We start from the raw sequence: 26,163 nt of genomic DNA, 5'->3' as shown, positions 1-26,163 counted from the left end.
AGAATTGTGTCCATAGCAAACGCAAATCGCAAGTATACATTTAATGAGGTGCTTTGAAAATGATAAACTGATGGTTCTTTTCATAGTTAAATGGATATTTTCCATAGTTCCATTTCCTGCCTCCGGTTTCATTCTGTCGCTTTAACCATCTACCTGAATGCATGAATCAATGTGTAACTGTTTGTATGTTAGTTATGTTTTCGCGTTTTTGTTAATAAAACTTGTGCACAATATGTGTTTGGTTCTGACTCCCTGCTTGCATACAAAGTTTAATTTACAATCTTGACCCTGTTACATGCTCTAAGCGCTGTACATGCTAGGAAAGGCTTATTTTTCTGTGGAAATGAAAGATACCCTTTTCTTAGAATAAATGAATAATCAAAAGAGTTCGTTGGACGAACTGCTTAATTGATTGTAATGTTAATTTAGCTACCTCAAGTTAATCATATTAACTGATCCAGATATTTATAATCAATTATAACCAGTTATTAATGATTATTAATATTTAATCAAACTGATTTGCTTCAGTTGCGATGGAAGTGAATCAATCAAAACTAACTTTAGCTGGACAATAACTTTATTCTAGAGCTGCTGTAAAGCCAAAACAATCACTGTTACTTTAATCTCCTATTATCACTGTAAAGCTGCTTTGAAACAATATTGTTAAAAGCGCTATATAAATGAAGGTGACTTGACTTGTAGCTGTTGAACCGCTGCAGGATCCAATTGTTTTGATGTCTTCTGTTGAGTAGAGACTGAGGTGAAGTCGTTAGGATCCAAATGCAGTTTAATGATAACGACAAAAACGTAGTACAGTAAACAGGCAGGAGTTTGGTACACAAAATTCAGTTCAACTAGGCAAACAAAGTACAAACCAATAGGCAGAAGAGAAGTTGAAAACAACAAGCAAACAGAGTCCAAAACTCACAGGAAGGGAAATCCGAATAAATAGGCACAGGTTAAACAGAGAAAACACCTGCTATTTTATTACTGAGACCATTTTGTCTTGGAGTTCTTGTCTCAGTACGAGAAGTCCTGCACCGTTCTGTTCTCATGTCTCAGCTCATTTACATGCTTTGTTCATCACAATGTTAAGCCCTGCCCCTAAATGTGTATAAATTGCAAGGGAACGTTTCCCTTAGTTAGACTTGACTTGATGAGGACTGCAGCTACCAACAGCTCGTGTTTCTCAATAAAGAATCTTGCTGAAGATACAACCAAGTCTCCTGGTCTTCGCTTCTGAGTTCCTACACTTTAGAAGAAAAAGTTTACAACACTAGGCTAACAAGACTTTGCAAAGTATGTGAGAACATGGGGAGCTTATTAGTCAAGGACTAATAGGAAACATGTGCAAGTTAAAATGAGTCTGGGCATAGGTCTATGGGAATTGCAGTTCGTGAGAGTAAAGAGCTAAACCTCTGGGCATGAAGCTCTCTGGTGGCAGTTCTGGTAGACAGTAGATGCTGTGGGTCTAACAGTCTAAAGTGGACTATTGAAATATTTAGGAACACTTTCTTATGATCATTTTCTCATAAGATTTTTTTATAGATAGTTTCATCACACTGTACATATTGCATGCTATAGTTACAGTGTGATAAAACTATCTCTGGTAAAAACAACCTTTGTGATCATTAGTATGCCAGCTTTGTTATAGACGGCATGTCTTTATGGAGTTTCACGTTTTTTAGATGTTTGTCTGACGGCTGAAGATATAGAATGCTACAGCATCTCATAAATTTGTTAAAACCTTTTAAAAAATCTTAGGTTTTTAGAGTCAACTGGTTTTAGAGTTGGCTATGAGTTTGATCTTATTGTGGGTCTATAGTCCTTTTATAGTCCTTTATTGTCCTATATTCCTTTACAGTAAGAGGAAATTCAGTGAGGTAACTAAACCTTCCCTTAAGCTCAATTATTATAAAAGGAAACGGGTGTATCGTTTGACATGTAACTGCTGACTCGATGAAAATGAAACTGATGTACTTGGTACTGTAACACTCATTCAGATATAATCTTTATGATGTATCTTACTTTCACTTAAGTTTGTCACAGTGAGGTTTACCACAGTCATGAAAGTAGGTGGAGCTTATGGTGTGAGAGACACAAAGGGCATCATCAAGAGTTCTGTCACTCTTATCAAAGCTGATACTGATCTTTAGTGTGACTGAAATTGAACGTTTATATGTATGTCAAAGACCAAAAGTGAATCTCACTGTAGGTGACATGACTAGGTACAGAAGAGATTCGTAATGAAGAGCCTTGATTACTCCACGCACAAACTTGCAGGGGGTGGAGGTGTGTGGAGCAGCTTTCAGAGATGTTCAGTCTTTTCTTCATGTAGGAGGACATTTTGAAGACACCACATGTGAGTTTAGCAAAGAAATTTGTTTGCATCATTCCAAGAGTGTTACTTTTAATGCATATTTATCAACTTATTCTTGAGACATGGGACAAAAAAAATCAAGTTTACTGTATATTGTTGACATTAAACATGGATTAAGAATAAACTGAAAAGACAGGCTGTCAAACAGTTAGTTCTTATTGATCACAGCGGAGTTGGCAGCTGAAAGGGCTGACAAAAAAGTTATAGTTTGCGGCACAAGTATCTTATTAAATAAAGTAGCAGTGTTGAACAAATTTCTCAGAAACTTAATCCTCTACAGATGACTAAATATTAAAAATTGTATATGGAAAAAGCAATCACACTCGACATTCAAGATGTGTTCTAAAACCCTGAAAACATTTACTGCAAAACCATTTAAATTATTGTTTTGTTATGTCTACATATATATATATATATGTGATGCTTGTATTATATGGTTATTTGTGTTAATGTGCGTGCGTGTGTGTGTGTGTGTGTGTGTGTGTGTGTGTGTGTGTGTGTGTGTGTGTGTGTGTGTGTGTGTGTGTGTGTGTGTGTGTGTGTGTGTGTGTGTGTGTGTGTGTGTGTGTACTCAGGAGGTCAATGTGTAAGGTTTTAATGCAAGTCAAATGTGAGCTTACAGCAGCGGCTATTAATGGTAAGTTTATATTTCACAGAAAGATTTTTTTTTCTCTGGCCCAATGAATACAAAATAATTTGTGCTCATTGTTTATAGTTACAGGAAACCCAGCAATGTATCTCCCAGCTGTCAAACTAAAGCAAATGGAAGAACACCTACACGTGAGCGAAATTAACCATTTTTCCATTCGTCATCCATCCAAAGTATAAACTACTGTGCCAGTTTGTTATGAAGACAAATTTAAGATGTATAAATAGTTTAATACAAAACCATTTTTAATTAAGGGTTTTAATCAATTTATCAAAGTACACAGGGAGGAAAAAACAGGCAACAATTGTTCAGCATCAGTTTCACAGTTCAAAACATCCCGGGATATGCCTTATTAAGCTCGGAGAATCCCAGAGGAGTGCTCAAAGAATCCCTAAACAACGGGTGCAGGCCTACTGGTTACACTGAGTAATCTAAAATATCATATATTTGTAATTTGTCAAACAGTTTGTTGATCACTACATAATTCCCATATGGGTATCCCTTTATTTTTCAGTCCTGTTTATTAAAGTAACTAGTTAATAACCTAAATCTACTAACCCTGAACCTACTCCTCAACCCAAAATTAATGTAGTTATCTTATATTCTTTCTTGGGTGAGTACATGTGCTGTAAAATATTGAACCCAAATGCAGACAGTAATAAATAAAACACAGATTTATTAAACAGACAGAAAACAAAGACCCACGAGGGGGGAAAGGAACGTTGACAAGACTACACTAATAAACTTGACAATAACATGGGACTAGACCTAAGAGGCAGAATACAAACTCTGATCACGGGAATACACAACTCACAGAACAGGATGACAAGATAGAAAACGAACAAGCACCGAGTAATAAACACAAGGACCTTAAATAAGGGACATCATCACCAGGGCACAGGTGACACCGATGAACAATCAAGACTAATGAGGAGAACAAGGGGACGTGGTAAACAACACAAGATAACGCAAACACATACCGTAAAACACAGGCCATGTGTTTTCACACACAACATATAATATAGTGCAATTGTTTTAATAACTTTAATATTATTCTAAAATGTGACAAATAGCAATAATAAGTAGCAAAGAGCTGGTGTGTCCACATTTTTTGAAAGATAGTGTATATGTATTTCATCAAGCTGGAAGTAGCTCTTTTTGTCACAGCACATGGCCTCTGTTTTCAAATTTGCACTTCACAGATGAAACTCCTCCCCGAAATTTGAAAAAAAAATTCTCTCTTTTACACTTTAGATTTCACTGCTGATAAAACATGTTTAACTGTTAACTAGGAACTATGACAAAGAGTGTTAACTGTTAACTAGGAACGATGACAAAAGGTGAACGAAAAGACATACAAACGAAAGGATGTGAGGTTGGAAAGAAACAATCATTTTTTATTATCTCTTTTGTTTCTCTCTTTCCAAATATCAACAGGGTTACAGCAACAGTTAAAATGGAAGACCTTGTGCTGGAACAGATTTCCTGAACGGGTCCAGTGCAATGATGATGAAAGAGTCAAAAGATGAATTCACAACCAGTGGGAACAGGTGAAAGATAACCTCGATGCAATCACCATTTTGTTCAATATGCATTTTTTAAATGTTTTTTTCTATTTTTATAAAATTATTATTTAAACACCTTTTTTATTTCTCATTGACAAAATGCTGCCAGGACGGCACCCAACGGGGTCTTCAGGGATCAGACAAAAACCCTGAATCTACTGCGAGGTTTACGCATGTGTCAGGATGCCTGGGCTCCCAAGAGCCCCTGGGACAGTCATGGGGCGCACGCCGCTCTCTGGGGCAGGCCTTGTGGGGTGGGTGCCTTTACTTCCTTTTTTGCAATGCTTGCTAAATCAGTCATTCAGCTGTTTCAACAGTGGGTCTTGTAAACCGTAATGTTGTCAATAAAAATTAAAATAAACATTCAAGTAGTTTTAGTGTGACTGGAAATGTAACACACAATCCAATCATTTACATTGCTTGAAATGTTTTAGCTTCAAATTCCATAAAAGCTAGAATTTAATTGTTATTTATTATTAATACAGATCAAGGTAATTTTGCCAAGTAAGACATGTTTCTGGATCAAAATTTCATCATAAACCTATCCCTATCCAGATGAAACTTCTCCCCTAAATTTGAAGAAAAAAAAATTCTCTCTTTTAGACTTTAGATTTCACTGCTGATAAAACACGTTTAACTGTTAACTAGGAACTACGACAAAGAGTGCTAACTGGTAACTAGGAACTATGACAAAGAGTGCTAACTGGTAACTAGGAACTATGACAAAGAGTGTTAACTGGTAACTAGGAACTATGACAAAGAGTGTTAACTGTTAACTAGGAACTATGACAAAGAGTCAAGTCAAGTCAAGTCATCCTCATTTATATAGCGCTTTTAACAATGTAGATTGTTTCAAAGCAGCTTTACAGAGATAAACATATACTTTAAGGTAACAGAGATTGGTTTAGTTTTATAGTGGTTCTTGAAAAATGTTTTTTCCAGCTAAAGTTAGTTCAGATTGATTCACTTCCGTCTAAATGATCATTTGTTATTAAATTACGGGCCGCTAAGATGACACCGTTCTCTCTAAACAGACTTTAACCGTGAACCTGTGATAGACGCTGATGGCGGTCACATGCGCATTAAGAATTGATTCTATAGTTATGTGCGTTTGAATATATGTGCGCAGGTTTGTAATTCCTTACAAACCATGCCTAAACAAACTACTTGTCTTGTCCATAAATTTTGATGCAGAATTTTATTTTATCTTATCACTTCGGGTAGGTACGCGAACCAAAAAATTCCACAACGCTTTATAGAGTGGTATAGGGATGCTCCATAGGGAGAGGCTAGTTGGCACTTCAGCACTGCATTGTCATCTGGTCCAGGCGAAAGTCCTTCGTCAGATCTGGAAACGGCCTGGATCCGGCAGGTTGCGGGAAAACCTCGGGATAAACAAAGACACTAAAATTAGCGTTGATGCCATTCTTCTTATGATGTAACGAGTACATCAGGATTTAAGGGAAGTGTTCCCAGTTCCGGCTGACCTAATCTAAGCAGCTTAATATTGAATTATAGAAGGCTAGAGTGTAATGTGAATGCTAGGTCAAAGAGATGTGTTTTTAGTCTAGCTTTGAACTGACAGACGGTGTCTGCTTCCCGGACAATGTTAGGAAGATTGTTCCAAAGTTTTGGTGCTAAATAGGAAAAGGATCTACCGCCAGCAGTCGATTTAGATATTCTAGGTATTATCAACTGGCCAGAACTTTGAGATCGCAATAGACGTGAAGGACTATAATGCGTTAAGAGCTCGCTCAAGTACTGGGGAGCTAAACCATTTAGTGCTTTGTAAGTAATCAGCAATATTTAAAAATGTATACGATGTTTAATAGGGAGCCAATGCAGTGTTGACAGAACCGGGCTAATATGGTCGTACTTCCTGGTTCTGGTAAGAACTCTAGCGGCTGCGTTTTGAACTAGCTGTAGTTTGTTTATTAAGCGTGCAGGGCAACCACCCAGTAGAGCATTACAATAATCTAGCGTTGATGTCATGAACGCATGAACTAGTTGTTCCGCATTTGTCAATGAGAGCATATGATGTAATTTAGATATATTTTTAAGATGGAAAAATGTGGTTTTACAGACACTAGACACGTGACTTTCAAATGAAAGATTGGTATCAAAGAGCACACCCAGGTTCCTAACTGACGACGAAGACTTAACAGAGCAGCCATCAAGTGTTAGACTGTATTCTAGGTTATTACGTGTGGAAGTTTTTTGTCCAATAATTAGAATCTCTGTTTTTTCAGAATTTAGTAGAAGGAAATTACTAGTCATCCAATTTTTTATATCAACTATGCATTCCGATAATTTTGTGAATTGGTGAGTTTCGTTAGGTTTGGAAGAAATATAGCGCTGAGTATCATCAGCATAACAGTGAAAGCTAATTCCATGTTTCCTAATGATATCTCCTAAAGGTAGCATGTACAGAGTGAAAAGCAGCGGTCCGATAACTGAGCCTTGTGGTACGCCATACTGAACTTGTGATCGATAAGATCTCTTCATTTACTGCTACAAACTGATAGCGGTCAGATACATATGATTTAAACCATGCTAGTGCAATTCCACTAATGCCAACATAGTTTTCTAGTCTATTTAAGAGAATGTTGTGGTCAATGGTGTCAAATGCAGCACTAAGATCGAGTAGCACTATGATCGGATGATAAGAGCAAATCATTTGTGACTCTAATGAGAGCTGTCTCAGTGCTATGGTGCGGTCTAAATCCTGACTGGAAATCCTCGCAAATATCATTTCCTTCAAGAAAGGAACACAGTTGTGAGGATACTGCTTTTTCTAATATCTTTGATAGAAAAGGTAGATTTGAGATCGGCCTGTAATTAACTAATTCTGTAGGATCAAGTTGCGTTTTTTTAACAAGTGGTTTAATCATAGCCAGCTAAAAGGTTTTTGGTACGTATCCTAGAGACGAATTAATGATGTTAAGAAGACGATCTATGACTGCTGGAAGCATCTCTTTCAGTAGTCTAGTCGGTATAGGGTCTAACATACATGTTGTCGATTTAGATGAATTAAAAAGTTTGCAAAATTCTTCCTCTCCTATGGCAATGAATGAATCAAATTTTAACTCAGGGAGACTATAATGCACTCCCTGATGCGATGCTGTAGTAGACGGTTGCATAGTTATAATTTTGTCCCTAATATTATCAATCTTATAAGTGAAAAAGTTCATAAAGTCATTACTGCTGTGTTTCTTGGAAACTTCTGGGCTTGAAGCTTTCTTTTTACGTTAGTGTAGCCACTTTTTCAAATAAATACCTAGGATTATGTTTATTTTCTTCTAATAGGGTTGAAAAATAAGCAGATCTAGCAGTTTTTAAAGCCTCTCTGTTGGCAATCGAGCTCTCCTTCCATGAAATCCGAAATACCTCTAGTTTTGTTTTCTTCCAGTTGCGCTCCATTTTTCTGGCTGCTCTCTTAAGGGCCGGGTGTGCTCGTTGTACCACGGCGTTGGACTATTTTCTTTAATCTTCTTTAAGCGCAACGGAGCAACTGTGTCTAAAGTGCTGGAAAGGAGAGAGTTAAAAGTTTCTGTTGCAATATCAAGTTCTTCTAAGCTATCTGGGATGCTGAAATGATGAAACTGATTAGGAAGATTATTGATAAAGCAATCTTTAGTGGCAGAAGTGATAGGTCTAACATACTTGTAACACGGAGTCGGCTTTGCAGCCTTGGCTAAATGTAATTTACATGAGACTAGATAATGATCTGAGATGTCGTCGCTCTGCTGCAGAATTTCAACAGCATCAACATTGATTCCATGTGATAATATTAGATCTAGAGTATGATTACGACAATGAGTAGGTCCTGACACGTGTTGTCTAACTCCAATAGAGTTAAGAATGTCTTTAAATGCCAATCCCAATGCATCATTTTCATTATCTACATGTATATTAAAATCACCAACAATTAGGACTTTATCTGCAGTCAATACTAATTCTGATAGAAAGTCAGCAAATTCTTTGATAAAATCTTTATGGTGCCCTGGTGGCCTGTATACAGTTGCCAGCAGAATTTTCAAACTTGATTTATCGTTTACATTATATATTTTTACATTAAGCACCAACACTTCAAAAGAAGTATATTTAAAACTAGATTTTTTAGTGGTTTTGAAAATATTACTATAAATTACAGCAACACCTCCCCCTTTGCCTTTCGGACGAGGTTCATGTTTATAACAGTAATCATGGGGGGTGGACTCATTTAAAGTAATGTAATTGTTTGGTTTTAGCCAGGTTTCTGTCATACACAGCACATCTAGGTTATAATCTGAAATCATTTAATTAACTATGAGCGCTTTTGAAGTAAGGGATCGGATATTCAGTAACCCAAGCTTTATTGTTTGTTCATCTGTATTATATCTATTTTTTATTTGTTGAATATCAATTACATTTTTAACCTTAGATCGGTTTGGAAGTTTTTTGGATTTCCAAATTCGGGGAACAGACACAGTCTCTATATGATGATATCTAGGTGAAAGAGTCTGTACGTGATTGGGATTTATCTGACCTCGGTGACGCGAGGCCGCTAGCAGACGGTCGGTTTAGCCAGTCTGTCTGCTTCCTGACCTGAGCCCCAGATTGTCTTGTTTGAGCTCTAAGACTATGAGCCAAATTACTAGAGAGAAGAGCAGCACCATCCCAGGAGGGATGAATACCATCTCTTTTCAACAGGTCAGGTTTGCCCCAAAAACTTTTCCAATTGTCTATGAATTCTATATTATTTTGCGGACACCACTTAGAAAGCCAGCCATTGAGTGATGACAATCTGCTAACTATCTCATCACTCCTTCGAACAGGAAGGGGAAGAGTGTTAACTTGTAACTAGGAACTATGACAAAGAGTGTTAACTGATTGGTTGATTGGATTGTTGAACAAAGACTTGCTGAAACCATGTTCGCCTATTACGTTTGTTTAATGAACAGCCATTTAGTTTTAGCCTGTGAATTTCTTGTTGCTGAGCACTGAGACTCAGGGAAATATGTATATTATATAACATAGCATTACTGATGCTATTTTTATTGTGGAAAGTCACTGTTCCCTTTGCTGAATTTTGACCCTGTTTAAGAAAAGCCTTTTCTTTGTCTAAATACTTAGTGGAAGCGTAGTTTTATGCGCACTTTTGGGGAGAAGTTTATTCAATGATTGACTTATGTCTTTTTATACATGTGCCATAATACAATTATCTTTAAAAAAATCATCTTATTAAGGTTTACTAACCTAACCTAACACTATGAGCATAAGTTCTTGTACGGAAAAAAACTGTCATTATGTTGCAGACAATTGCAGAAGTAGAGTTAGATAAGAGTGCAGAAAGCATGACTGCAAGTGTACTTAAGAAGAGGCAGAGAGAGAGTAGCACTGATGTATTAAACAACCGCTGTATTGTAAGGTAAGATATATTCTACAATTTATGCAAGTGGTTATTTACATATGCTGATTCAGAATGGTCAATAATCGAGCATAGGCCTAATGCAATTTTACTTTGTTCATTGCTTTTGCTGGTATAAATCCTCATTCAACATGTAATGATTCAAAGTAATACACAATCTACATAATTTTGCTTTGTGAACCCCAGGAAGATTAGCAATACTCAGTGGAAGCTATTGGGGATCTGAATAAAGAAGAAAGAATGAATAAAAAGAAAAAAATCAACAAAAATGTTTAGTTTTGTTTGGGTTCTCAGACTCTCTCGCAAGTTTTGTGGATAGAAATGGACATTTTGAGAATAACAAATATGACATACCATCAACTGATTCAAGGCATGATTATTGCATCACGTACCTTGAACTGCAGTCACAAACAGAAACCTTCATTTTATAATTTTAGACAGGATTGTTCATGTTTTCTTTTGTGTTCATTTTCAGCTTGGTAGAAATTGTTTAGGGGAAAAATGAAACGGCACAACGCAGAAAAAGATTATTTACAATTTATTGAAAATTTTATCTTAATGGGAAAGGCCACACCCAATCTGTGAGCACTTAATTTTTCTGGGCTTTTTATAGAAGATCTCTAAGGCTCTTTGGTAATTGAATGATATTGTGGGGGTATTTTTTGTTTTTGCAAGAAGTCTTATGCTCATCTAGCCTGCATTTATTTAATCAAAAATCCAGAAAAAACAGTAGCCTAATATAGTGAAATATTATTACATGATGTTCTTTTTAACTTTTTATTAATCAAAGAATATAAAAAAAAAAGAGCATCACGTATCATCATATTAGAATGATTTCTGAAGGACACCAACAAGTTTAGTAGTCTTATCTGAAAAATTAAATATGATTTAACGTGAACTATCAGGACTATGAGCAGTAGGTGATACTTCCTCGTCTTTATGGAGAGCGCAGTTCGTACCGCTTTCTCCTTTCCACAAGCGCTTGCTCTCCCGTGGCGTCTGTCGTCGCTATGCAACCATGAACAGAGGCGCGCTTGAAAAAACGAGCGCGCCGGCCGCATTTGAAATAATGAATTTGCACGCGCAAAAAAAGTGCTATGTGAACGGCCCCTTATGGCAACGTGACATTAGTCTAATCGAAAATATTTCCATATGTGGCTCTTTCCTCCTTGTTGACAAGGGGATTCAGAGCCACCGCATGCAGCGCCGCCGGTCGCCATGACAGTGTTTTTTAGGTGTGTAAGTGAATGAAGTGAATGTCGTGATATTGCTGATCATGGAAAGATTTTGCAGCGGCGCCGCTGCTGAATACATTGTAGGGGAAACACTGCTGCTAATGCACTACACACTTTTGAGTCCATGACAAATTTCCCCTTGGGGACAGTAAAGTATATTCTATTCTATTCTATTCTATTTAATGTTGAACTTTTTAGAACTGTCGGCTAACACTGATAGTCTGTGCCAGAAACTCACGTAGTCCGGCACACTCTTACTCTGTATTAATAGTGAGTGATGTCAAAATGATCAAAGATCTCATTTCACTTCCCCTGTGGTCAACAAATTAGTTCATTGTTGAGGGTCATTGTTGTTTATTTTATGGAGTGAATTTGAAGGACATATAACCATAGACTGTAAAAAAGCATATAGCCTGTGCATATTGTTAGCATATTCATCATTGGTTTCGATTAACTAAACTAAACTCAAACAACTTCAATAGTTCTCACTGTCGTCTATTTTAGTTTTTACTGGCACCCAACTTGTGTGCGCACTGACTTCCTCTTGTGAGAGCTTACCCACAAAGTGTGCGTTTCCTTGATGTCAAAGCTGGTTGTGTCACTCATTCGCATGAGTTCTCAGAACAGAAGGGAATGATACAATATTCTCCAAAAACTTTCAATCCTCAATGATCTCAATATAACCCTTTCATTAGACTCGCATAACAGTGAATTCATCTAAATGTTCCTTTACACAGAGTTTCCTGGTGGTCCAAGGGTCTTTGTCTCAAGACCAGCTTCTGTGCGTGTCTGTAGCGGACAGCGGCGAGCCGGTCAAAGAATTCCCCATAAAAACCACTGGAACAGGTACTAAAAACAGCTTTCATCCTTGATTGATACCGAAGTCCCTTTAAGACAAGTCATTTCACTCGGCGGCCATCTTTGAAATGCCTCTCGGGCGTTCAAGTGCAGCTCATATCTCTCTTTGAATGGGGAAACATCAAATTCTCCAAATCTGTTCGCCAAGCTTACGATTAAATTTCATATTTTTGAAATCACCAATGAAATCTGACAACTGTCTCGTAAATGTTGTTTCTAAATGTTAGCTCGAATCATGTCAGAAAATGAAATTTTTCCGGCTGGATCAAGCTAATGCGCAGTGGAAGTGCTTCTGACTGTTATTATGGGAATCGGCACTTCTAACGGCAGCTTTACTAATGACTTTACCAATCAGCGATTGGCTCTTATTTAGAAGGCGGGACTAATTCCGCCATATTGAGCGTTGCACTTTTCCCCATTCAGAACAATACGAGAGACGTGTCTTGTGTTATTCTATAGTCTTTGGTAAAACATAGATACAGATATTTTCTGTTGATATTCTACACCTTCAAAAAGTATAGCATCATTTATCATCCACAATTTGTTGCTTTGTTGACAAACAAACACCAGCACACCTAACGGCAGCCATTTTGTTTTGAGATGTGGAATTCCTTTATAGTTGGAAGTCGGGACTTATTCCGTCATATTGAGTGTTGCACTTTTCCCCATTCAAAAACAATACGAGAAACGTGTCTTGTGTTATTCTATAGTCTTTGTTGATACTCAATCAAAAGTCAGATTTCAACATGAACTCAACCACTCTTCACGATCAACATGTTCTGAGCTAAGCTGTCCACATTTCATAGCTGTATACTATATCAACTACAGGCCCATTTTCTTAATAGATTTCTTTCTTTTTATATATGATTTTATAAGGGAAACAAACATCTATCAAAGCATAGCTAAGTTTCCTGAGAAATGAAAGAGTGACTTCAGAGCATTTTTTATGTTGCACGAAGAGAAATGCACAAGCTGTCAGGTATGATACGGATGTAAAGCCTGCAGGTTTTCTACATTTCCTGTTACAAACAGACATGGGAAGTACACTGTGGGAATCCACGTGCAAATAGTGTATATTGTGCAGTTCAGTAAACTCTTCTGCACTGTACTTTCTTCTCCATTTGTGCACGCTGTTCTAGTTGATATCATGAACACTGCAGCCTTTTTATTTCCTCATCACATCCGTGTTCTTTTAAAGTTCATTACTAGTTTGTCCAGTTTCTCTTTATGACTCATAGCGCACGTCTGACTGAGTCTTTTTCCTTCCACAGCGCTTCAACTGCAAACATCACACCTGGCTTTCCCTGATCTCTTTCAGCTGCTGCACTTCTACACACTGAGCAGGTGCGGATGAGTTATTATTATCTAGCAACTATTGACCTGTTTTGCTTTATAACAAAGTCTTTTCACAGGAAATACTGCACTGCTGTGTTAGATAGTAATAGTATACTAAAAATCTCTTATGGGGCAAACAGATGCAGTTAATGCTCTTGAAAGAGAATTAATAATCTCCTTGTTTCCCTTACACCAAAGATTACAATTAGTGCTCAACCGAATAAATAATGTGTTGTTGTAACCTTCTTTTTTTCCTTTTTTATTATCTGGCATGTGCTCCACTCAGGGATGTTTTGCCTGTCTGTTTGTTGGTTCCCTCGTGGGTTTACACCATTATCAATCTGCCAGATCATCTTGTTCCTCTGCTTGGTCCAAGTTAGTACTTGCCCTGTCATTCACCCTTCAATGCACTACACTATAAATCTGCTGTTATGTCAGTCAGACTCTCTCCGTTTCAAGGGTTTTGTGTGTTTGACTTCCAGAGACCTGGCTGTGTCCCTCCCCAGATCTGCAGGCTGACAGTATGACTTCAGAAACACAAGGCACAGCAGAAATGCCAGAAACCGTCATGTGCACTATACAGGTGATACTGAGCTTCTGATTTAGCTTTGCTTTACTTCTCTAATGTTTTCAAGTTCACTATATTTGATCAGTATTAAAGGATTAGTTCACTTCAGAAGTAAAATTTCCTGATAATTGACTCACAAATTGCAGTTTCAGTGCAGCTTCAAAGATCTCTACACGATCCCAGGCGAGGAATAAGAGTCCATCTAGAGAAACCATCGGTCATTTTATTGACATTTTAAAAACAATTTAATATATATATATAGGTCGTATACAAAGATACTTCAGCCTGTAACGCGTGACCTTTTAATGTGATTGCGTAATGCCTGGCGCATCACAGATCTAGTGCAAGATGAGCTTTTGTGGTTAAAAAGTATATAAATGTTTATTTTTTTTGAAAATGATCGATGGTTATAAGACACTTATTCCTCGGCTGGGATCGTGTAGAGATCTTTGAAGCTGCACTGAAACTGACATGTGGACCTTAAAACCGTTGGTTCCCGTTGAAGTCACTATATGGAGAAAATCCTGGATTGTTTTCCTCAAAAACCTTCATTTCTTTTCGACTGAAGAAAGAAAGACATGAATATCTTGGATCAAATGGGGGTGAGTAAATTATCAGGAAATTGTAATTCTGAAGTGAACTAATCCTTTAAATAAGTGATTCAGAACTGAGAATGCTTTGAAATTCCAATTCCAAATTCTAATTTCTGGATTTGAATTGTATGTGAATTGAGGTAATCAGTAACATAAAGCAAACCTACAAAGTTATAGATTGTTTTACGTATTGAACTTATTTTATAAAAAACGTCTACTTTCTGTAGAAGTAACAGTCAATTATGTATTATTCCAAGCAATAGATAGCATTAGCGACAAGTGACTAACCATAAACTAAGCCCTAACCCTTCAGTAAGTGTAAAATAAAATAGCACCTTAAAAATAAAGTGAAACCAAAAGTGTAACCAAATTTCTAACACTCTTTCCCTGGTTCTCATGAATTTTAACACGTCTCTTCTAGACACTGACAAAAAATTATCAAAACCATCATCATTCGTCCAACCAAGACTTATTTTAAGTGCAAAGTCCAAACATCAATTTATGCCGCTAGCGAAAACCTGTGCAACTATGAACAGTGCTGCATATAGTAACTGATTACATGTAATTTGGATTAAGCAATTAGATTCCAAAAATTAAGTACTTGTAATTAGAATATATTGCATTTTAAAATACTCATAATCAGATTACAGTTACTCTTTTATTGATTACATGTTATTCTCACAATGACAGTAAATTATTCATAATTACGTAATTGATTCACCCAGCAGGTAACAAATAAAATATTTATTTTAATCTTTTTTAGTAATTGTTTTATTTTTATTGTTTTATTTTTTAATTATTTTTAAATTTTTTAATGGTTTAATTAATAGCTTTTCATTTAACTCACGGACCTCAGTCTGGAAAACCTTGCGCTTAATAAAATATATTTTCTTTCTCTTTGTATTTTCATATCAAAATGGTACAAGATTATCCTATTCAAAGCAATGTGATAAATGAGTTACTTCAAAAGTAATCTAAAAATAATCAGATTATATTACCTTAAATGTGTAATAAAATAGATTATGTTACTAACTACAAATTTTGTCATGTTATTTGGAATCAGTAACCGACTGCATTTACCAACACAACAAATGTGTCCATGGGGATCTATTCTTTTTGATTTGGGATCTAATTGGCCCACAATGATTGGCATTGAGGCTGTATTCTATAGAGATGTGATCTTCAAATTATTTCGCTTTGTTGGTAGGTTACAGCCGCCAATGGTGCCCTGTGCTTCATCAATCCCTTGTACCTTCAAGAGCATGGGGATGATTGGCTGACTCAGTCTCCAGCCAGCCCAGTCAATCGTCCAATTGGCTTGAGGCGAGACAAGCGTTTAAGCACCACGAGAGCATGGGAAGGGAGAGGACTGAGACTGAGGTCATCTACACTAGCCGAGGACAACTCTAGCAGTTTGGACCATGACAAAGGTAGTGGTGGATTTTTTTTGTTCTTCAGTTACATAATTTCAAATATTATTTATATACTATTATAGTATTTTGAATTAGCTTTTATTTTTATATTTTTTAAGTTTTTAATTAAATTTTTAATTTTAGTTTAAATAGTATGTCATTTTTATAATATATTTCAGAAATTTTACGTTTTTCATCAAATATTTATATTTTATTTGAATTCAGCTTAATTTCAAATAACGAAAAATATTTTTAATAGTTTCAGCTTTTGTAAACAATAATAGCACTGATTTCAAGGACAAACAATAGCTACTTTTCCACTCTCGGGCCAAACTATTCTTGTTGCGTAAAGGTCCTTGCACACTAAGTATGAAATTTTCATATGCGTTTTTTCGTATTTGTCATTCGGTGGCTCTGAATTGTCAAAACACCTCTCAAAATGCTTGCACTGAGTCCGAAATTTTTGCACGTTAAAAAATAAATATGACCTCGCGTTTTGTCAATCACGTTTACTTCGAAACTTCCGCCCGTCCAAAAAAAACATTTGTATCGGGTTCGATTTTCTGCATTTTTCGCATCTGTTGCAAGCATTTTGCAAGGTGTTTTGACAATTCAGATCTATCGAATGACGAATACGAAAAAATGCATGTAAAAATTCAGACTCAGATCTTAACCGTTCAATTTCGTGCCCAGCTGGTACGGTTACATTTTCCCACTGTGGGACGGTTACTAATCGTGCAAGCTCAAGTGAAATTATTCCTTACTGCTCGGCCCGATGGTGGAAAAAGCATCTCATGTTTATAATTGCAACAGGATGTGCTGATAAAAAGGAGGCTGTTAAAAAGTGTCACGTATTGACGTCTTTGTTTCTTTCTTAAAGGATCTTCGTCACCAGTCTCTCCATCTACCCCGGGTGGAGTTGTGCTTCGAAGGGCGAGCAAGGACGACCCCCTAAAAAGAGCAAGCACAGACTCCATTCAGAGCCCTCTCCCCCAGTCGCCACATCGCGTGTCCTGGATAGAGGACAAGATATGGCTGAACTCACCACTGCCTTCCTCTCTCCTTCATCCGCCCTGCTTAGAGCTGGACTCGCTGTCAGTCAGCAGCATGGAGGAGGAGTTCGAGCCGGCTTCAAGCCCATCCCTGCCTTCGCCCCGCTTCCAGCTGGCAGATAAGATGAAGAACCGCCTCTCGGCAGTGGGTCAGGCTCTCGGTGGACTTGTGTCTCCTCAGCGCAGACTGAGCAAGCGTGTTCAGGAGATGGCCGAGCGGAGGACCGGGGCGTTTGCAGAGGCGGTCCGGGCGTTTGTAGAGGACACTCTTACGGGTGGAGCTGCTCCCGGAGTGACCGAGATGCTGCAGGACATGCGCTCGGCTCTCACTAATCTGAGGGAAATGCTGTTTGATTGTCCAGAGATCCAAAGCATCACAGACAGCTTTGGAGACATTCCTGATTTTGAGCTGGGTATGAGCTGTGGATGTGTTGGAGATTACTGTCAGGGTTCATCTATGTTCCCTCTGTGTGGTTTCCCTTCTTGTCAAGTCAAGTCTAGTTTTACCCCTCGGGGTAGTTTACGTTCGTGGTTTGTTTTATTTTATTATCATTGAAAGCCCAACACTTCTGCACATTGAGTCCTCGCTTCATCCCTTCACCCCCCAACCTTGACAATAACGAGTTATAGGCGTTTTATGTAATCAGAAGCAATGGAATCAGAAATAATATCTTTTAAATTGCCTTATAATACCCGAGTTCCTTTTTACAATGATTAATGTACATAACTTTTCAGCTTATCTGTATTCATTTATCAACAAATACAATTGATTTACAATTGAAAGTGACACTTTATTCCGACGGTCCACTTTAGACACTGTACTATAAGTTACTTTGCAACTGCATAGCTCTCATTATAGTATTAGTAGACTCCTCCAACAGACATTCTGACTATAAGTAACTTTACAACTACATGTCAACTTAGGCCCTGTTTATTAAGATGCATTCTGGTCTGTCGGAACACAATGGAAGACGCTTTAATACAGGTGTAAACAGGGTCATAAACATTTTGAGCTTGTCCACTTTCGCATCGACCAAAACGCATCTCAGTAAAAGGGCCTTGGTCTACTACAGTCCACTAATAATCTCATGACTGTTAGTTGACATGTAGTTGCAAAGTTACTTATATTTTGTAGAAGGTTTAAAGTGGACCATCAAAAATAAAGTGTAACCCAATTTAATTTATCCACTCTCCATAATAGGTAAGCCTACACAATAAATGAGAGCTTTCGATGGACATTTAATTTTATATTTAACAATATTATTACAACATTATTTTAATTCCTAATTTCTCTATAAAGCTGCTTTGAAATAATCTGTAAAAAGCGCTATATAAATAAAGGTGACTTGACTTGACTATGGTCACACTTACTGTAGTTTGCTAGAATATTGTTTTGATTCTTATTGATTCGCCTCCACTAAAACCACATTTATTGACAAATCTGTTGTTCTCTCTGCTTTTAGATGCTCTCCTGGAGCTTGCCTTGCATAAAGTGGCTTTAAAACCAGTTTACACTCACCTTTACGTGACTCTGAAGACATCGCGCCGGGATGACGGCACTCTGCAGCGTTTAGAGGCCAACAAGAGCACACTGGAGAACCGGAGCCTGGAGGAGCTGGAGGGAGCCGCCGGAGCCGGAGTGCCCGATTCCAGCATGATGGACAAGATCCAGCATCGATGGACCGCAATGCATGAGGCCTACTCTCCTAGTAAAAAAGTTGACACCCTGCTCAAAGTCTGCAAGAATATCTACCACAGCATGAATGCTAATGCTAAGCCTGGTGAGTGAACTACTCTAGAGACATTACTCACATTACACTTCCTCTCAAACTGTATGCTTTCTGTTTATATACCCTCTATATACTATACAGAAATGTGTCCTGTGCCGAAAAAACAGAGTCAAAAGTTAGTGCTAAAGAAAATTACTTAATATTGTTAGTCAGTTACTGATTCCAAATGACATGCCAAATTGTAGTTGGTTACATAATCCATTACATTACATATTTAAGATAAATCATTCTTGACTATTACTTGACCTAACTCATTTATTACATTGATTTGAATTGGATCATCTTTTACCATATTGATATAAAAATACAAAGAGAAAGAAAATATATTCCATTTGTTAACAACATCAAATGCATTAAGTATTACATTACGTCAGGGTTTCTCAGACTGGGGTTCGTGAGTTTAATGAAAAGTAATTAAATCATATTTAATAATTTAATATTTAATTGTATATGTAATTATATATATAATTATATAAAATATAATTTGATAATAATTAATTAAATAGAAGGGACCTACTTGTAGTTGGGAGAATCAATGAATTAAGAATAATTTACTGTCATTGTGAGAATATCATGTAATCAATAAAAGATTGTCTGTAGTCTGATTACAAGTATTTTAAAATGCAATATAATTGTCACACTTTGTGATGTAGGCAGGATGCAAAGATGAAGATAAAAGTGAACAGAGTTACTGACAGAAAGGTGACAACACCAAACTGAACTAAAGCATTAACGAGAATCGACAAGTAATAACTAAAACACAGGCGTGTATATATATATATATATATATATATATATATATATATATATATATATATATACACACCTGTGTTTTAGTTATTACACATCCAATCTTTGTTTTCACTTAGTATATATATACTAAGTGAAAACAAAGATTGGATTAACATGGGTGATATAAACATGCGTAACCATAGAAACAAACTAGAGGGCAATTACCAAGGAAACAAACAAGTGGTGTGAAACTGAGTATAAATAATAGTCCATGCGACTGAAGGATACAAACTAAAAGTCCATGAGGGTGAACCTAAGAATAATCGTAACAATAATCTAATTACAAGTGCTAAATTTTGGGAATCTGATTACGTAATCCAGACTACATGTAATCAATTACTACCCAGCACTGCATGCCTATGGAGCTGTGATTACTGCAACGCAATTCATACATTTTAATCATTCATTAAAAGTCATTAAGCTGTAGAAGATTTGAATATGTTGATTGTTTTGTGTCAGGGACGGTTTTCGGGGCAGATGATTTCCTGCCGTGCCTGACGTGGGTGTTGCTGCGCAGTGATTTAGCTATACTACAGGTGGACACTGACTACATGATGGAGCTGCTGGACCCCATGCAACTACAAGGAGAGGGTAGGGGATACACACACATTCACACTCATTAAAGGGATAGTTAACCCAAAAATGTAAATTCTGTCAGCAATTACTCACTCTCATGTTGTTCAACCCCGTAAGACCTTCGTTCATCTTCGGAACCCAAATTAAGATATTTTTGATTAAATCTGAGAGCTGGATCACTCCGCCATAGGCTTCTAAGGGATTGAAACTTGTTCCCCGAAAAGTTATTAAAGACATCGTTAAAATAGTCCAAGTGACTACAGTGGCTCAATCTTAAGTTTATCAAGCGACGAGAATACTTTTTGTGCGCAAAAAAATACAAAAATAACGACTTTATTTCAACTATTAATTTCCTTCTCTGTCGGCCTCGAGTGAGTTCACTAGTGTAACAGCGCAGCGCTTCTGTGTTGTACGTCACACGTAGGCTCACTATTGGCCGACGCTGGTCATGTGTGTGATGCGTGTGATGTACAACACAGAAGCACTACGCTGCTACACTAGTGAACTCACTCGAGGCCGACAGAGAAGGAAATTAATAAAGTTGAAATAAAGTCGTTATTTTTGTATTTTTTTGCGCACAAAAAGTATTCTCGTCGCTTGATAAACTTAAGATTGAGCCACTGTAGTCACTTGGACTATTTTAACGATGTCTTTAATAAATTTTCGAACAACATGAGGGAGAGTAACTACTGGCAGAATTTTCTTTTTTGGGTGAACTATCCCTTTAACAGTGTACACACCACTAGTTTTATGGTTGGTTTCCTGATGAAGGCAAACACTGTAACTCTTTAGAAACCATTACTCTGTCCAACATGTCAGCTTCTGGCTCAATCAATAGCTGTTTGTCAGAACCGAGAGGGTCTATATCATCGGGAGAGATCTATCCACTAGCATTCGGATTCATCTCAGTGGCAGGACAATCCCAATCCCTTTATTTGTGACTAACCTGAAGTGTGTCCTTGAATGCACTTCATACTTTGTTTTCATTCTTATTTTTCTGTTTGGATTGATAGATTGCACATGTTGTGAATCATACCATTGACCATTACTATGGACTATGCTGTTGCTTTAATATGTTGGACTTCTTGTTTACGCTTTTTATTTTTCTATACCTTTAAATGTTGTCTGTTTGCCTTTCTTATGGCTTCAGAAGAGTTGGAATTTAGCAAATATTGTGGCTTGTTTGTTTGTTTTTCTATGAATATGCAAATGAGCCCCGCCTCCACTCACTCACTCAGCTCAGAGATCCACTCATTGACGATCACACGTTGATCTGATTGGTTACAAGGTAGTTTGTGACGTCAGAAACACCAGCGATTTCAAACCGTGTTTTTGAGACTGTCTTTGATTCACTGCAGTTTTAAGGAGAAATTAATTTAGGATCCATGAATTTAAGGATGAATTTTCACATGGTTTGTCTTAAAGCATATTAAAAACACCACACAGACATACACAACATTAAAAGCTTGATATTTTCCACACGGGGTTCTTATTATTATTATTATTATTTATTATTGACTAAATGTTATTAATAACCTAATTTAACTTAATCTCATAACGTGAATTAAAATCTAATGATGTGAATCTGTATACTTTATTGTGTTTGAGAGACAAAGGCCTTCCAAAAAACAGCAATACATGGTTAAATGACTCATTGAGTGATAATTCAAATAATAATGAATGTGTTTGCCAGGAAATTATTCAGTATGCAATGTTGCAGACAGTGTTGAGAAAACACTTCTCAAAAGTGTAATTATTTATGTAAATCCTGTGATCAACTGCTGTGTGGCTCTCAGTTTTCAGTGATAGTCACATGACTAGTGGCTGTTTTTTGTGTGCGATTCAACAAAGCTGACAGAGCTTCTGAACGGATATAAACAGTAGGCTTTTTTTTAGAAAGGACGATTTAAAAGATTTTAAAAAACTAGTTTTGAGAATCAATGAATTATGAATAATTTACTGCCATTGTGAGATTATCATTTAATCCTGTAATCAATGTAAAGTGTATATATAGTCTGATTACAAGTATTTTAAAATGCTATATAATCTAATCACAAGTACTTAGTGGAATTACATAATCCAGATTACACGTAATCAGTCACTACCCAACACTGACGGGAACATTGTTGATTTTCAAACAGATTTATATTGTGGCAAAGCTGTCCTTATGAATTTCATCTTTGGGGTTCAGTTTAAAGGGGCATTAGGTGCTAGTGATACAACATCATTCTCTAACTAGCAAAACCACAATAGTAAACTGCCATCACATCAGCATAATCATCCCTGAGGTTTATGTTAATTACACAGATACTGGAGTGTTGTAGAGAATGGTTTAAACTAGTGGGTCTCGACCTTTTGACACCAAGGCCGCACTAAATATTCGATATTAGAAGGCCCTCCTGTCTACGCTGAAAGTTGGTGCATCTTTGTTTTTAATGTTTTTTAAACATATTTCATTATGATTATGTTAATATAACTAAATGTAAATAAGACTTTGATAAGTAGAATAAGAATTTGTGGAGGCCCCTAGTTGAGAACCATTGATCTAAATAATTATTAATTATTACCTGTAAAACAAAAATGCTCAAGTTTTTCTCCGTCATCAAATCTTTCCACTTTGTGAATGCCGTATCAATGTTTACCTCATTTTTTTGGTCATTATCAGTCTTCAGCCGGACAGATACGACTCTCTCCGCTTGTAAAGCACAACAATAAGTGCGATCCATTGACAGATTTTTCACATCATGTCCTTTCAACACGGAAAAATACATTGATTAAGGTGACCAGCAGCATGAATCATTCATACATGTTTAAATAGAAAACTAGAAAACTATGAAAGTCTTCATCACAGGACTCTTCGCATAAACACAATTGGGACCAAATTCCAGAATGCACCTTCTGGAAAGATAGGGATTTCGAAAAACATGAGGATAATGAGGATGTTATACATTTTTTGTGATGTATTTGGTGCTTGAAAAAGTTCATGTATTGGATTAAAATACTCACATGAATGACCATTAATGGTATTTTGTTAAAGCAGTTAAAGGACAATTCTGGCCAAAAATGAACCTAGGGGTAAATAACACATGGGTACCGAGTCGACCGTTCTCTGGGATGCGTTTTCATGATAATCGAATGTACCCAGTTTTATCTTTAGTTTTAGTTTAACCACAGATTAGCTTATAACGCTAGTGTATGGGGCATCGAATAAGTAAAAATAAAAATCGCTAGTTAATACCACTAACAAGGCTCAAAATAGCCCCACACTAACACGGTAGCATAATGAGGGTCTCTACCTGCAAACCAAAGCATTGACAACTTTGTAAGTGTACAGACAGTTTAATAAGAAGATACTTTATACAGACAGTACACTTCACGTATAGGCAGGAGCCATCTTTGGAAAACAGTCTCGACCAGTCGAACCACGAACGCCGTGCTATACATAATACATTCGATTATCATGAAAACGCATCCCAGAGAACGGTCGACTCGGTACCCATGTGTTATTTACCCCTAGGTTCATTTTTGTCCATAATTGTCCTTTAAAGATTCACACACTGCTGTGCATGACGTGCTCCTCTTTCTCCATCTTTCTCTCAGGTGGGTACTACCTTACGTCTCTCTACGCTGCCCTTTTTTACATCAGCAGCTTCCAGCCTCGTCTAGCGAAGCGGCAACTCAGTGCAGAAGCACACCAGTCTCTCAGCCAATGGCATCGCAGACGCACACTTCACGGCAACCAATCACGCCGCAGCCGAAACCGCAGGACCATCCGGAGGCACGGGCCGCTGGTTGAGGACGGGAACTCTTTAAACGAGAGCATGGAGTCCAGCAGTCTGAGCGACATCCCCCACAGCTTGCAGGAGACGGATGAAGACTTAGAGGCTGTGAAGGAAGAAGAGGAGGGAAGGGCAGGTCGAGAGCAAACACAGGTCCCGGAGACGCTGGACCTCACCTGTCCCGAGAAAACTGATGGAGAAAAGACGACTGAAAATCACAGGATCCTAAATTAATAAGCACATAGTATCAAAGAACTTAACTTTGGACTTATTAAGCCGTGTTTCCACCGCAGGAACTTTCCCCAGGAACTAGGGACTTTGCGGTCGAACTCGGTGTGTTTTACCGCAGGATCCAGGGTCTAAATGATGTTCCTGGGGAAAAATACACTTCTGGTTGTACTTTTTCAAAGTTCAGGAACTTTCGGGGGTGGGACTTGGGTCCTGAACATGCTGATTGGTTGAGTTTACGCAGCATTTTGATTGGTTGACTCATTTTATTACAACCACCATTTTTGAAAGTCTGTTACGATGCGTGCAGTAACAGTTGTTCGCTATTCGAATCAACAACAGAGTTTAAAAAATAAGACAGATGGACCGACGACAAGGTTCAGGCTTTATTAAGATTACATTCAGACGATGAAATCCAGCGGGAACTGTAAGGTAGCGCGCAGTCCTACGTCACCAGACTATTTGCCTAATCTTCACGGCGATGGAAACGCAGACAAGAGTATTTATACATTTCATTTTTCAGTATGAATTGCTCATGAACATGTTATGACAAAACAAATAGTGTTTGTATAATATAAAGATATATGTATCTTTATATTTAATAAATTATTTCCATTTTAATACCATGTTAGAAGTTTCCCAGTCTCTCAGAATGCTTTAATTTATACCAAAGTCTTCAAAATGGAGCAAAACAACACGACTCAGGTTTACAAGAGGAAAATATTAACCAGCACACGTCATCTGTTTTCTCTAGATAACAAGGAAATGAATCTAATGAAATTCCTCTGTTGAGTGACTGTGTTGAATCCCTTTGAATTCAGACATTTTTCAATCTACCCTTTCAGAATTAAGGGCCTGTCCCGATACCCATGCTTGTGGTCTTCACACTTGTCTAATTGCATGAGGCTATTTCCTGTATTTGGTGCTCAAGTGGGTTGAGTGCAAGTGTGCGTATAACCTTTGATTAGCAGATGGGACACACTTACAACATAGTGTTGTTAAAATGCAAGAGCTTTATTTACACATAATGATTTTCAATGCTCTTTAAAATAAGAGTCAGTCCAGTCTCTATGTAAGCAAACTAAATATATAAAGATTTTACAACACATACTTATCTCTGCACCAATAACATTTCCAAAACTTTACATTTTACTACCAAGTTTTATGTAATATCTAATCAATTTAACCTGCACTGGAAAGTTCCTGAATGTTGAGATATACGCTTAGCTCTGAAGCGGTACTAGAGTGTTGTTAATGTGGATTTCGTGTGGGTTAAGTGTGCTTTGTGCAAAACTGTCCCGTCTGAAAAATGCCACTTACTTCCTGTCGCGTACACGCGCTCTCAAGTGGCCAAGTACCCAATTTGGGTGTAGAACTAAAATTAATTCTCTTCATTGTGACCACTAGGGGGAACTATTGTACATATTTCTCCATTCATTTGTTACCAAAAATATCGAAGATTTTGAATTCTTATTGTGTTGTTCATACATTTGTCATTGTTTTTTATTTATGTGGACAGGGTTGTAATTTAAATGCATTTTTTTTCCTGGACTGCAGCAAATTTTGGTTTCTTGTATCAGTTCTCATGTTTCTTGAACAGACAACACATAATCAGCCTAGGTGTGATCTTTTATACCATACACTTTGAAAAAGCAACAAAACACACACACACACACACACACACACACACACAAAACTCTGTGTAATAATAATTCACATTCCTCTATTCTAGTTCAAATCACTTGACAGTTTATTGTGAATGGTGAACACAAACACTTAGCACTTAACTTTTACATTCTTAAAATTGTTTGTTTAAAATTATAATTATATAAGGAACTAGATAACAAGCCCCATTATATATTCAGACATGTGGCATTAAGTCTAAGTTTAAATGTTACATATAATTAACCTGTTTCCCATCTGCAGCAAAATCCAGAACTT

At 37.2% G+C, this 26,163-nt stretch overlaps 1 protein-coding gene across 2 annotated transcripts in view; it reads left to right on the top strand.

The window, feature by feature from the left end:
- The first annotated feature begins 2,095 nt into the window (after positions 1-2,095).
- Positions 2,096-26,163, top strand: part of rinl (Ras and Rab interactor-like) — a 24,323-nt gene continuing 255 nt past the window's right edge. The window contains exons 1-14 of one of the 2 annotated variants that reach the window (XM_077207592.1): positions 2,096-2,362; positions 2,956-3,017; positions 3,096-3,160; positions 4,467-4,579; positions 4,704-4,848; positions 11,977-12,085; positions 13,369-13,441; positions 13,719-13,807; positions 13,915-14,015; positions 15,801-16,023; positions 16,886-17,470; positions 18,521-18,838; positions 20,099-20,230; positions 23,816-26,163. The exon at positions 23,816-26,163 is cut by the window's right edge and continues 255 nt beyond it. In XM_077207592.1, coding sequence (XP_077063707.1) covers positions 4,533-4,579; positions 4,704-4,848; positions 11,977-12,085; positions 13,369-13,441; positions 13,719-13,807; positions 13,915-14,015; positions 15,801-16,023; positions 16,886-17,470; positions 18,521-18,838; positions 20,099-20,230; positions 23,816-24,228 — 2,235 coding nt within the window. In that variant the 5' untranslated portion in view covers positions 2,096-2,362; positions 2,956-3,017; positions 3,096-3,160; positions 4,467-4,532 and the 3' untranslated portion in view covers positions 24,229-26,163. Of the gene's footprint in view, positions 2,363-2,955; positions 3,018-3,095; positions 3,161-4,466; positions 4,580-4,703; positions 4,849-11,976; positions 12,086-13,368; positions 13,442-13,718; positions 13,808-13,914; positions 14,016-15,800; positions 16,024-16,885; positions 17,471-18,520; positions 18,839-20,098; positions 20,231-21,034; positions 21,289-23,815 lie in introns of those variants that run through there. The other variant, XM_077207593.1, reaches the window with a different exon arrangement.

This window comes from Siphateles boraxobius, unplaced genomic scaffold, assembly GCF_051911475.1.
Source record: "Siphateles boraxobius isolate OS27281-9 unplaced genomic scaffold, OSU_SipBor_1 6, whole genome shotgun sequence".
Classification (NCBI taxonomy): domain Eukaryota; kingdom Metazoa; phylum Chordata; class Actinopteri; order Cypriniformes; family Leuciscidae; genus Siphateles; species Siphateles boraxobius.
The sequence above is the reverse complement of the archived record's forward strand: the minus strand, read 5'-3'. Positions and strand labels throughout refer to the sequence as shown.